Consider the following 14,549-nt stretch of genomic DNA (forward strand, 5'->3'; position numbering starts at 1 on the left):
TTTTTTTTTTTTTTTTTTTTTTTTTTTTCACCAACATGCTTTTTTTTGAGCAAAAGATGTAGGACTGTGAGGGCCTGTCATATGCATCCACATCATCTAAACATTTTACAAATTTATCAAACTCCATTTGGAACCAGATAGATTTTTTCTAGGAAAGGAAAGCATTGTTGTAGTTCTCAAATAGGCATTATTTAAAAAATAATAATAATTAAAAAATCATAGCCAATACCCAAGATTTAATAGGTGTGATTTATCTTCCTAGCTTTATTTATTATGTATACAATCTGCACCTTAATTGGTCACCATAAGCTTCCTTTATGATCAATAAGAAGTAGGAATAAACACCAAGAATTCACAGGCTAGTTCTGTCAGCTCTTCGGAGAGGAGCATTACAGGTGCTGTAATGGGGGGCAGGGGGGTGTTCAGATCAGCCAGTGAAGATGCTACAGCTTTTATCCCACTCTCTTTCTTTCCTAACATAGAATCAGTCCCTAATTTAGGTAAAATGTTCCAGATTAGAAGAGATCTGTGGTTTACAGTGTTGAAGCTGACTCAGCTCATTTGAGGAGAACTTGGTTAGTGCAGTTATGATAATCAGTTGGAGGAGGCAATAAGAAACAATGTCTGGTGTCAGGACAGAAGGGAAAATTGAAAAATAAGCAAAGTTCACAGGAAAAGAAAGCCAGAAATCACAGAATGTAGGAACTATATTAAAAATACAACCTTGACAGAAGCTTTGTCGTTCTTCTTCCTTGGATATAAATTTGTAGCTGCAGACTGGGAGAGAATATTTAGATATTTAAGATATTGCTGAAGTGACTTGGCCAAGTTTACATCATTTTCCAGATCAGAATTTCTTTCATTATCTGCATTCTGTTCCAAAATCCTGTACAGCAAAAGCAAAGGAAAGAACATTACCAGCCCGCACAACATACAATGTGCACAACATAAAAGGTAATGTTTTACACTGCAAAACATTGAAGTTACTTCTATTCAGCAGTTCTTAACAAAACAAAACAAAAAAAGGCATTCAAAAGCTTAACAACCACAAAAGTACAGAAAATTCAATGTTTCAGCAGAAAGTGTAAAAAAAAAATCACTGTTAACAATTTATTTCATGAATCAAAGTTAATGATCCAACAATAAATCAAATAAAATGCCTACTTTGAGGCCAAGTCATATTCAGAAGAAAACACTTGTAAAAAGAAACTATGCATGATTAAATTACACCCCAAAAAAAGATACAAGATAGCTCCTATACTTCAAAATATTGCTGGATGATGACAGAAATCAACACCATTAGGGCCCCACAGCAATTTACAGAATATGGTAAGACTCCTGAACATGGTGAAATAACTGAGCAAGTCAACTCCAGCAAGAAACTTAATGAGGGAATAATGAGATGGGGAAAGTATCTCTTCTGATCTTCTCATGTGCTTGGGAATCATAGAATAGCAGTGTTTCCTGACTGTTTTAAACAGATCTAGGTGACATTTGCAAATAAAAGCTAAAAAGGTGATTAACCAACAGCAGTGTAGAAGCTTTTATATGAGCTTCAGAATGTTGTGTGCAATGAATCTGAATTATTACCAGCTCTCCTCATCTATCTCAACAACATGTCAATGATGATGATAATTCAAATGTCAACACCAGCAGCTACTTCATTCCTCATGCAAGACAGCAGAGGGAGGGTCCCCAATCTGTTTCATTGCCTGCGAGCGTCACATCATATTGAGGGATGCAGAAAAAGGTCACCTCACCTTTTTCCCATTGTCACCATTTCCTACCTATGTGCCCACACACTTCAGTGAAGAACAATTCCAGGTGGAGGAGCCTTCCAGATTAGGAAGACAAGGCATCACTTCACTTTCAACACCTCCACACTACTGTAAGCAAACTTTTATTCCACTAGTTCACGTCATGGTGCTCATTTGGGAGCACAGCTTGAGAGTACCTTTATCTTATTTTCCAAATCTTGGGTTTAATTATATTACTTCATGCACAAAGTATTAGACTTCCTTCAATGTTCACAGCTGTATCAAATGCGTGTCCTGGCTAATTTAATACTGATAAATGTAATTAATAATCTAATTTGCTGTGGTGGCACCGCAACCAATAGTGCTCGCAGGGTTGCTCACTTTGAAGAACCAGAAAAAAGCATCCACCCCCACCAAGAGGCAGCTTGTGAGTGGGGAAAATTTAGTTTTTCTGCTTTAGCAAGGAACTTGACAGCTTTGGATGCAGAAACAAATGCATCATGGAGCTAAGGCAGCGGGGCAGGAGGCCTGAATCAGGCCTGCCACCCCGGCTGGCGCAGCTTGGTCTCCTCAGGAGGTGAAAGCCAAGAACTCAGCCTGCCTCAGGGTAGAGCCATGGCCTGGCCTTTGCAACCATGTGCAATTCCAGGAGAACCACCAGTTACCGAACAGGTAAACAAAATCTAGGAAAATAAAGTTTTCTGCACAGAAAACTACATGTATAGAGAACTTGACAACTTTGCTTCCTTCTCGTGCTGTTCATATTATTCTCTTATTGCAGTTCATATTATTCTCTTATTGCAGAGTTCTAAATTCTGCCTTTCTATGGAGGGTGGATGTGCACGTAACGTTATCCACCTCCTTTTCAACTTAACGCCAGGCTAAAACTGTTCTGCACTTTTAGAAAGAGACGGGCAGTATGCTTTCTGCTTCAATAGAGATGAACTAATCCAAAGAGGCTCTCATCATAGAAGGCATCCCAGTTTCATGCACTCATCTTTCATTTATCAATTAATTCCAACATCTATCTTTGCCTTTCTTCACTAACTTTGAAAAGAAAGGAAAAACAGAAATACCAGACCAAATTCTGCCCTGAGGATTTCCACTGGAGCTAATGGGAACTGAATGCACAGATAAAAGACAGTATTTAGGTTAGCTTTTCAAGCCATTATTTACAGTGTATAATCACTTGCACTGGTGGTAGAAGCAAAATCTGAGGTGTATGATTTCTCATTTTTTCTTAAGAAAATAGCAATTTCTCTCAAAATTGTGTTTAAATTCCATATTAGATATAATATTTTATCCTACAAACTGAAAAAATAACAATTAAAATGTAAAAGACTGATAAAGCATACATTTCAATTGATGGCAACTTTAGTAAAATCCTTCAAATACCTCTGAAAGATTTGTTAAAATCTTTGTAGTTCACCAGTATATCACTGTTGTTCACCTTGTTAATACAGAATGTAAAATGCATTAAATGAGCTATTATTGTAACTGAATTAAAACATTTCCTTTAAATTTGACAAAGTGATAGTAGAAAATGGATGAAAGAGGACTATGTTAAAACACCTGGTGAGTACAAGAAATGACTGTCATCTGAGTTCTTGTTGTGCACTTATTTGGAAGCATTTTCAGTTTTATTTTATTCAGAAAAAAAGGACTTTGCATACAAAGAACTACAGTGTATAAAGACAATAATATACTTACTTATTTATCCGTAGAAATAATTATACTATCCTACCAAAAACAGGGCATTGGAAGCTTTTACATGGAAATATCTGAATCTCTGCACCTCAGATATAATGCTTTTCTAGAATGCTCTCTATTAATAGATACCACACTTTTTAGAATAAAGAGTTTCTCCCTTTTAATACTGTGAGAATCTTATTACTGACTTAATGATGGTTTTATTATAGAAATAATGCTATACCCCACTTTATACATTGAAGCTTGCTGGAAACGTTTGTGGTTTTGCCTAATTGCACCAATGAACACAACTGACATTTATCCCCAGTGTGCAGAATGGATTTTTTTCCTTTATCTTGGATCCTCTTTCAAGAATGGTTTTTTTTTGAAATTTAATAAGGGCCCGAGAAATACCATGTACACTCCAGTTAGCCACCAAAGAAAGAACTTTCATCTTGAAAACAAGCTCCCAGTTTCCTTTTTTTTTTTTTTTTTTTAAGATGAAATCCATGTCTTCTGTTCCATCAGATTTCATACGCACTAATTTAGCCTAAGTCAATTTACCTTTCAAGTGTCTGAGTCTATTTTCTTGCTCTCACTAACTCTGTGGGGATTAATGACTCATTAATATGACTTCATATTGTCTTATTACACACTTTATCCTTAATAAAAGGTCTCCCTGCCATAATGTTTCTTTGATAATGAGGTACCTACACTAAGTTGCTTTTTTAATTATTTAATTATTGTCTGATAATACTTTAGCAAGTGTATTGAGCACACTAAGCATACAGCACTTTTTATTAGAATCTATAAGAAGCCATGAAAAAAGTTCCTACTGTTCCCTGACCTACAGAATACATTGCAAATGGACAACCAGAAAAATCAATTAATGTTTTAAACTGTTGGCACATAAGATAATGCTTTCAGAGGCACAGCTTGGTAACTTCAGAAAATCTATCGACAATGGGAACAGCTATAAGTGGAACACATTTGAAAGTCTGATGTTCCTAAAGTGCCAATACACAAAATGTTGTGTTTTTTTTTTTTTTTTTTAAGTATAGTTCTAGTTAAAAATGCAAACCAGTTCAAACCTGATCTCAGCAGGAACTTCTGAAAGTGATCATCTGTTTTCAGTATAAAACCTAAATTATTTTTCGTATCTTCTTATACATTTTTTTTTTGTTCTTGTGGAAATCTGGCCTATTTTATCTTACTTCCATGAATAAAAGTTACAGGTACAATCATTAAAAAAAAATCCCCAAGATATTCAAAATCATTTCTGATACCAGGTACAGAGACTAATCCATGCAGTAATGGCATTTAGTGCCTCTGTGCAGTGAGAACAGATTTATGGATTCTACCATGTGTTGTTATCTGCTTTGTGATAAATTATGGATTACTGTCTCTTGAAGTTACGCTTATACCTTACTGCTCTCCCAAAGTATACAGCACTGTAACTTTAAGGTATGCTTTTGTTTCTTTTACATTAAAAGAATCAGCATATATGCAAAATACAGGGTCAAATTCTATGAACTAAATCAAAACAAACTGACATAAACAGAGATGAAGCTGCTGGGCATTTTCAATTACAGAGCTGCCTTTTTTTTTTTTTTTTTTTTCCATAAAAAGAGAACAGAAATATTTTCATCTTCTTTGCAATATATGAAGATCCAACAACCAATGTATTGCCATTGAGGCTAGAAGCTTAAGCTTTGTTCCACTATGAAGAAAGTTTTCTAGCAAAAAGGAGTTGCTATGAATTTCACTGATTTTGAGATTGTTTTTCATAAAACCATGTACGAGAAAGCCAAATTCCCCATTTTTAACATTTTCTAAAATTTTACACCTTTTAAAATTTCCTTTTGGGGGTTTGCGTGATTGGGTTGCACTTGAAGACTGCAGGGGCATAATATAACAGGTAAAAGAGTAAATTTATACGTGTCTGTGTATGAAGATGACATTACATCCAAAACATCCATATCATTCTATGCAATTAAAGATGTTGTGTCTCTTGCCATCAATAACAGTTAAATTGCCCCTCAGTAAAAATTGCCCCCTCAGTAAAGCCACAAGGAAAATGGTTGCTATAATGTAAAGTACAGGTAGAAAGGTCCCAGCCTTTTCTGCCATAAGATCCTGCAAGAGTCCTCCTTCAGTTACAACTGTGTATTGGAAGAATAAGATTTTGAAGATATAAGTGGATGCCCAGAATCTAATTTTTATTCCCTTTGTTTCTTTTTGTTGGCTTATTCCAGATTAAAATGTTTACTGTACAAGCCTCCCTTTTTAAGCCATTCATAAGTACAGCTGGCTGAACTGTGACTAGATACTGCATGAACAGGATAAAAGACCTGACATTTGGTTTTCTGACACCTAAGTTAACAATAGAAGACATATTTTCTTAATCTGATGATAATCGTAAGAACAGGACTGAGTATTTTATTTCATTCTATCTGCTGTTTTCCTAACCATGTTTTCAGTACTGTTGTACAACTCGTTTCCTTTTGTCACCTACACAGTATTTTAGTGATGTATTTAATTCAGCTTCTGAACCAATCTGTTTCTCATCATTTCCAAAACCTCCCCAAAACCTACCATGCAAAAACACTGTTGAAGACTTACCTTCCTGTATCAGATACTTCAGATACAAATATATCAGGGTGTCTGTTGTGGATTTTGTGAATGTTTGACAGTTCCTGACCAATAACATGCTGCGTATAATCATCTTTCCAGGTAAAACCTGATAAATAATGAAAAAGACAAACAAATAAACAAAGAAGCAAAACACTGCTTAGTAACTTTAAAGTTTGGCAATAATATGCCCTATATTAACAATATAAAAATAAAATTAAAAAAAGAAAAAAAAAAAAAAGCTTTATTCAATGTGAATCCAGCAGTGAACTACAGGTTCCTCTCTACTGTAAGAAATTTTATTAATCAAACTTTTCCTAAAATGGAAGGAATAGAAGACATGATGAGATTTTAAAAGATTCTGATTCTTAATAGAATTTTATCTAGTTACAAATAAGCTTTTATATATATATGTGTGTGTTAAAAAAAAAAAAAATATTTGGAAATACCTATGGAGAAGAGTTATCTCACTAGCTAGCTATTAAAAGGCAGAGGGCTTTAAAACTGGATGCTAGTACTCATTGAATAGTTGCTTCCTACAGGTGGTTCCATCACTTCTCCCTCATTCACACCACATTGCCCCTTCTCTTCTCTCTCTCTATAAAATTACACTTTTACACTATTAAGGAGCTAGTATCGCAGAAGAAATAAGTACTTTGAGTTTTAATCTAAACCATGTGGAGGGCAATTTATGTTATCTTTATACTTAAATGTTGTGACAAAGAACTTTACAGCAAGGGGGAAGTGCAACTATGAAGGCAAATTCCAGTGATTACTTATTAATTACATGCACTGCCAATCTCATGGTAATCACTGCCAATCTCACTTATAATAATGATATAACTCCAAACATAATTGTTATCTGATTTGTAGATTTTAGATGTTGCAGTAACTCTTTAGTTCATAGAACTTGCCCATGCAATTCTCTGTAATTATCTAATAACTAAATATCACATAATTGCGGAGAATTTCTGCTTTTATGCCACGTGCAATAAACCACCACAAAACCCCCGAATGAATATTAATAAAAGTTCCAGATTTGGTGATCCTGCTAATATCTTACTGTAAGAAAGTGCCTAAAGAAAAATCCTCTCTAGCTGCAGATGGGAAGGGATGCATCTGGTTGTTAGAACCAGCCTCAGAAGAGGAATTTCTGGCTCAGTCACTATTTCATGCACATGCTATAAACTTCAGCGCCATTCAGTCAACAACAGAAGTGTTGGTATAGGCACTCTCTTAGGATGCAGCAAAAGCATCATCAGTCTCAGCAGAACCCAGAACTTGGCCATTTCACTTCTTGGCTGAGTGCTTTATCCAGCGGGCTATTAAAAAAAGGGTTATATTCTTCAGATTTTTCCAGGGTATTAAGGTGGTGTTCATTCTCTGTTTACTTAAGCCTGGATTTTAAAAAAGAAGCTTAAACAGGAAATTTGTCCATTCTGCCAAAGGAGACAGTTGGGAGCATGCAGAAGTAAAATAACTTCAAAATTTATTAGATTTTCAGCCTCAGTGAAGGCCTTTTCCAACCTTAATGATTCTATGATTCTATGAAGTTGGGTGTAAGATTAAACAGGCTGAGGAAGTATTCAGTCTGTGCAGTTGTCTGGGATTTAGACAAGTTTTAAGGAAAAAAGTTCCCATTTTGGAAAGATATAAGTATACTGCAACACAAACTTCATTTTTTTTCCAGTAATGAAAATAATAATACACAATCCAGAAGTAATGTAAGCATGCATGGGATTTAACAAACAAAAAAAGTTCTTTGACACCTGCTTTTTGTTCCTTTTCAGTTTTCTTAAATAAAAATATTACTCAAGTTTATTGAGGAAACACTTCATCTGAAATCATGTCAGATGTTAATGGCTACAGTAGATGATTCCAGACCCTTGGGAGGGGGAAGAATCTCCAAGATATTTTTAGATCTGATTCATCCTTTTCAAATGCAAATCTCACCTTTTCAAATGTGCCATGTAAGTAGATGGATTCAAATCAGTTCACAAATCTCAATCTAAGCCTGCTCAGAACAAGTTCTTCTGTGAATACACAAAAATGAGTCACTACGCACCTATGATTATTTTGGCGTAGTGTTATTAAATTTATTTTGGAGGTTTATATATATATATGGAGGTTTATATATATATATATTTATATATATATATGTTTCACTTTACTTCTCTGTTGCCTAGCATTACACATTTTTACTAATGTTAAAAATTCATCCAGGACAAGAAATGTGATAACATTCAAATTTAGAAGTACAACAAATAAGTTCAGATAAAGTACGTATACATATATATATAGCTATAAAAGTACTATTCTATGTTTCCAAAATCACTACAGTTTCAATTTTGCAACTCTAAGCCAATACTAGCCTTTTTAAACGTTAAAGATTATTCAGTAATTACTGAAAAGATTGAAGAAAAACACACAGAGCCACTCTCAAGAGTTTTGTTGAAATTAAAGCATGAAAGAATTCATCTGCAGTATCTGCATAAAGATAAGAAATTAATCTCTCTCAGTCCTGAGCAATATATTTAGGAGCAGACAGAGGTGTCAATAGCTAGGTAGGTCTTTATGCCTCCATGAAAGAATGTTTTTGGTAAAAAAGAACAGCAAAGCATTGCACTCCCAATTCTCAGTAGTCATAACTGTCTTTTGTTAACTTGGGTGTACTTTCTTTCTCCTGACACACAATTTTAACATTTTCTCAAAATGCATTTCCAACCAGTACAAGCAAACAGTACTTAACACCGAAAAAGAACATAACTGTGGCATTAAAAGAGCAAACAGATGAAAGAAAAACAGAGTATTTATTATAGAGTTTAAGAAACTAGAATTAAGGGATTATGACTTCTCAACTGTATCTCCCAGCACTTATAGCTCAGATAAGAGTCAGAACACATGGATGAAAAATGCATGCAAAATCATCAAGGAAGTCTCCTCTCTGCAACTGGTGAACTTTGCTGCTCCTTATGCAACTATCTCCAGAACTGCTTCTAAAGCCAACCTTCTGCCAATCATTTTCCAGCATTGTTTCAGTTACAAAAAAACATCTCTCCCACACACTGAGCTCAATAGAATAGCACATTCAAGAATTCTAATACCACGCTGACAGCTGCAATCAAAATTAAGGTTGGGAAGAGGCACATGATGCCATACGGCGATTTCCTGTCCCCTTTGTCTTCAGCATCACACCTAGTACCCACTCCCGGCTTACCACCCAATTATAACAATTTGTCTCCACTGGCTGAGCAGGATCACAGTGGTGCTCTTGTACACACATTACTTCCATGTCACTAATGGGGAGCAGTACGGGGGGACACCCACACCTGCACGTCCTACCTGTGAGTTCTCACAAGCAATCAATGCCGATGCGTGAGCAAGAGAAGGAGACTGGTGGCCACTGAAATGACGCAGATACAAAATTGTTCTCAGCTCAACAGCACCGATGGTTGTGAGTCCCCATGAAAAAAAAAAAAAAAAAAAAAAAAAAAAAAAAAAAAGCTATAGGTAGAAACCTTACCCACAAGTAGTTACCCTTCTTGGTAACATAACCCAAAGTCGAATTATTTTCTTGTTTTTTAAATTGAAATTCCGTAACCTCTATTGGGTTAAGTGAAAAAATTGTGATCATGTAGAGGCAGCAAATACAAGACATTAATACCTTTATAAATCCCAACCTGCACATAGAATCATAGAATCATAGAATATCCTGAGTTGGAAGGGACCCTTAAGGATCATCAAGTCCAACTCTTGACACCGCACAGGTCTACCCAAAAGTTCAGACCGTGTGACTAAGTGCACAGTCCAATCTCTTCTTAAATTCAGACAGGCTCGGTGCAGTGACCACTTCCCTGGGGAGCCTGTTCCAGTGTGCAACCACCCTCTCTGTGAAGAACCCCCTCCTGACATCAAGCCTAAATTTCCCCTGCCTCAGCTTAACCCCGTTCCCACGGGTCCTGTCACTGGTGTTAATGGAGAAAAGGTCTCCTGCCTTTCGACACCCCCTTACGAGGAAGTTGTAGACTGTGATGAGGTCTCCCCTCAGCCTCCTCTTCTCCAGGCTGAACAGGCCCAGTGACCTCAGCCGCTCTTCGTATGTCTTCCCCTCCAGGCCTTTCACCATCTTCGTAGCCCTCCCTCCTCTGGACACTCTCCAACAGTTTCATGTCCTTTTTATACTGTGGTGCCCAGAACTGCACACAGTACTCGAGGTGAGGCCGCACCAGCGCAGAGTAGAGCGGGACAATCACCTCCCTTGACCTACTAGCGATGCCGTGCTTGATGCACCCCAGGACACGGTTGGCCCTCGTGGCTGCCAGGGCACACTGCTGGCTCATATTCAACTTGCTGTCTACCACGACCCCCAGATCCCTCTCTTCTAGGCTGCTCTCCAGCGTCTCATCACCCAGTCTGTACGTGCAGCCAGGGTTTCCCCGTCCCAGGTGCAGGACCCGGCACTTGCTCTTATTGAACTTCATGCAGTTGGTGATCGCCCAGCTCTCCAACCTATCCAGATCCCTCTGCAAGGCCTTTCCACCCTCATTCGAGTCCACAACTCCTCCAACATCAAAGCCAATGAAATTACTCCAGATATTATTATCATCATCAGGGATCTCCCTGGATCTTTTCTTTCCACTGCACAATGACTGTAATTACCAAAAGTTTAAAAATAATAATGAAATTAGCATTGTCTAGGTCTCCATTATGTTCAGCGCCGTGTCAATGTAGAGTCTAATAATCATTTTATTAATTGAAATGAAATTGAAAGCAAGATAGTGAAGAAAACAGTTTTCACAAATTCACAGTGGCAAAGATAATACTAGCTTCTGCCTCCAAAAGTTAAGTCAAAGTTTTTTTCACATGTATCATACAATTCATTTTTAACTCGCTTCACTGGTTTTGCCACTATATCAATTACAGAGAAATATATAAAAATAATCAATATTCAAATGTCTTTACTTTTCTTGGCTGTTCAATTTTTTCTACATAATGGCTTCCTTTCCTGTGGTTTTGAGTCTGTTTTTCATCTTAGAGCAACTTGATGCCTCTCCTTATGTACCTGACCACATCTTTAGTGCCTGCAAATTAATTAGCAACTGTTGAAAACACTCATCTGCTACTTCTCCCTCTTAACTTAATCTAACTCAGAGTTATTGATACAAACAAAATTACTGATACAAAAAAATCTTCATTAATCTTAATGCCTAGGCAAGAAAATGACAGCTTTTTAACTTAGCAAAGGCATTCTGGTGTAAATCAGTAGAATTTGATTTAACTACTTTGCAGCACTTACAGCTCTCAGCACCTGAGGATTTGGCCATGCAAATCTTCCTGCTTGTAGTCCCAAGCAGCCAGCCTGGGTAAGGATGCTCAGGCTGCTCAGGGATCTGCGGGCACTTTCAATGAGACCTGTGCCTGACAGCCTAACATGATGAGGCTCTTCCAGCTCTCGTGCCACTTCAAATCCAAAATGATTAGTTCTGCATCAATATTTTGGCAACAAAATGATTTTTACATATCAAGTCCATTCAAAGTGACAGGAGATTATTATATATTGGCAGAAACCTATATACTCAAACCTGATCCTTCTTTGTCAGGAAAATCCCCGTATAAAAAGGCCAAAAAAACCTCAGAAGTATTCACACTTGAAGCCAGAACATATTATTATTTTTCAATTGTGACATTAATTTTTTTCCACTTTTTGGTTTTATTATCCATTTTGTCCTTGTGCAGCATATGATAAAATAGGTTTTTCTCTGAGCTACCTTCAACTGCTACTTCATTTCAGCCAAGAAACTCTCAGTTGTAGAGCTCAGAGAGTTTCACCCCCCATGCCATGTGTTGCAAATTGTTAATGCCTACTTGAGCTGTCAGAATGTCTGCAGAATTGGGAATGATTGGCTTTCTTCCCTGCTTTCACAACAGACAGGTCAACGTATAGACGTGGCTTTCTGCAGGCTGTCTTTCCACATCCTCTAGAGGATCTGCACTTGTTCTCATCCCAGACCTCCATTTTCAGATCTCAAGGACATGCCCAGTAATGTTCACATTTCAGGACTAAGACAAAATTGCAGCTTTAATACTGAGGTTGGTGTGTGTATTAAAATTCATTCTTTCAATTATTGTTTTTTCTAACTAAGGATGCAGACCACAGATAAAATCTTGATGTATGCCATTACGGTAAATGAAAAATAGAAATACTTCTCAAAGCAATTTTGAGATACAAGTTGCAACAGTAGGTTAATGGCAAAAAAAATAATAGAGAAGTTAAACCCACCTCCGCACAGTAAAGGTCACTACCAACTTTCACTATAACCTATTTTTTGTTGTTGTTGTATCTTTCCCTTTCCCCTTCCATTCCCTTGCAGTAGTGCTGAGTACCACATTCACACTGCTGAGTTTTTTGCCCTCTTTTGGAGCTTCTAGTGGGAGCTTCTCTATAATATGCAAGAATTTCAGTCGCTGAATTCAGCAGCAATTCACTCACACTCACAAGGCAAAAAGCTTCTACTTGAAAGAACAGATGAAAGGGCTGCCTAAGGATTACAGTTTCAAATTTTCATATATTGTTTTATTATACATAAAAGTGATAATCTCCATAGAATTAAATTACTAGCATGATCTTCTTACAGCCCTGATTTTAATTTACTCTAAGTAACTATCCCAGAAGGTAGAGGGAAGGTTTTTCTCTTCATTTTTTTTGGAATTTCTATTATTTGAAAAAGCCAAATGAGTGCTTCATTTGCCAAGAAGATTATAAAATACTCTCACAGGACTCAGTATGCAATGTTTCCTTACCTTTATTTCATCTCTTGTAGACAGCTACAAATAATTGGTTTATACAAGATAAAGTTTCTAAGTGTTACATAAGATTTTTCTGCCACTAGAGCTGATAGTAATAAAAGAATAATATGATAATGTAAAATATGTCATCTAACTTTCAACTAGAATAGGCTACTTTCCAAAAACTAGAACAGAGCGGATACATGAAAAGGATTTTGCGATCCTTGACATAAATCCCATGCTATCCACTATGTCATATAATCCTCTTCGCAAACTGATGACCCTCAACTTTGAAAGCAGATGGTTCTGTTCACAGGAAATAATTTTAGGAAGATATGCAAAAGGAAACTTCTTTCATGGTTACAATTTTATATTAAAGTTCAGCCTAGAATTAATTCATGGTCAGCTACATCTCTAACTTGAATGGCTCTCTGTGATGTCTGGGCTGTGACATACTTATCAAAAAACAAATGAATTAATATAGGGTGAGTAAAGGTGCATCTTCTATTCCTCCATTCCCTTCTGCCCCTGGACTATGCTGTCATTTCCTCAATGTTGTTACTCCTTGAAGCATTCAAATGTATCTAAAGTAATGATACTAAAATAAAGATGAGCCTGCTTTGCTTGTTTCAGTGAGTTTTGAACCCACCTGGGCCAGCTGACAAACACATCAAAGAGCATGTGAGTATTCCAGATTTATCCCCCAAAGCTTGACTCTAGCCCTACACTGTGAAACAGCTGCCTTTACCACATTCATCCTCTGCAGTCTGTTATTAAATTACAGAGTGGTGATCTTTCCTTTTTCTGTTAAAATATTGTTTTCCTTTTTTTTATTCCTTTCTCCTTCCTTTTTCTTTCTTATTATTCCTTTCCAAGACACCTTACACCACTCTAAACTTCCATTCACCCACCTCATAATGCAAGATCTTTTTCATATGTGGAAATTGGTTGTAATACTAGACCATACAAAGTTAAGAATGGAGATATTGTCCAAATAGTAGTTAAAAATGCATATAAAGTCAGCAGCCTTATTTCCCATTTCATTTTTTCCATTTCATTTCATGCTAGCAGTAGGATGACAGCCTTACTGTCATGAAAAATACAGTTCCTGGGGAAGGACTTTTGAAGTGCCTTCAATCTGGGAATTAAAACATCACTTGTAACAAGGCAAAATTGGTCAGAAATGTCCTGGCACTTAAATGAGTATATAAAATTATGTGGCTATACAGGTTACACATATATTAGCAAATTCATCTCAGATCTGCAGTTCTTCATGTATTTTTAAATGCCTCAGAGCAGAACTGTTCTTTCAGATCCACATAGTGGTTCTCACCCCCATTTCATGTAGCTGCTGAACGCTCACTGATGTCTGTGAAAAATCAGTTTTTGGCTTGCAATTGCACATATATAAAGTCAATATATGGGAGCGCAACACTGGGCACTACAGCAATGTCTGCAGCTGCAAATGCATCTTGGCATTTGGTTCTGATATGTCTTTAAGACCAACGTACAGATCATTGTACAACAGTATAGAGGGAATGTTAGCATGAACCAGACTAAAGGCTTCTGCAGTATATTCATGGTCTGTAACAGTAAAGTCTGACATAAAGTCTGACTTGAAACAATTTCTCTAGCAGAAGCCTTCAGTCTCCTACTCACTGTACACTATCCTGTATCAAAAATAAT

At 36.7% G+C, this 14,549-nt stretch overlaps 1 protein-coding gene across 3 annotated transcripts in view; it reads right to left on the reverse strand.

Moving 5' to 3' along the window:
• The window catches only part of PTPRN2 (protein tyrosine phosphatase receptor type N2), a 649,793-nt gene that overhangs the window by 418,352 nt on the left and 216,892 nt on the right, over window positions 1-14,549 (reverse strand). For all 3 annotated transcript variants that reach the window (XM_084509497.1, XM_084509495.1, XM_084509496.1), the window contains exons 4-5: window positions 6,069-6,186; window positions 724-886 (exon numbers count right to left, since the gene is read on the reverse strand). In XM_084509497.1, the coding sequence (XP_084365623.1) occupies window positions 724-886; window positions 6,069-6,186 (281 nt within the window). The remainder of the gene's footprint in view (window positions 1-723; window positions 887-6,068; window positions 6,187-14,549) is intronic.

The sequence above is a fragment of the Aythya ferina genome (assembly GCF_964211825.1).
Source record: "Aythya ferina genome assembly, chromosome: 2".
In the NCBI taxonomy this organism is placed as follows: Eukaryota; Metazoa; Chordata; class Aves; order Anseriformes; family Anatidae; genus Aythya; species Aythya ferina.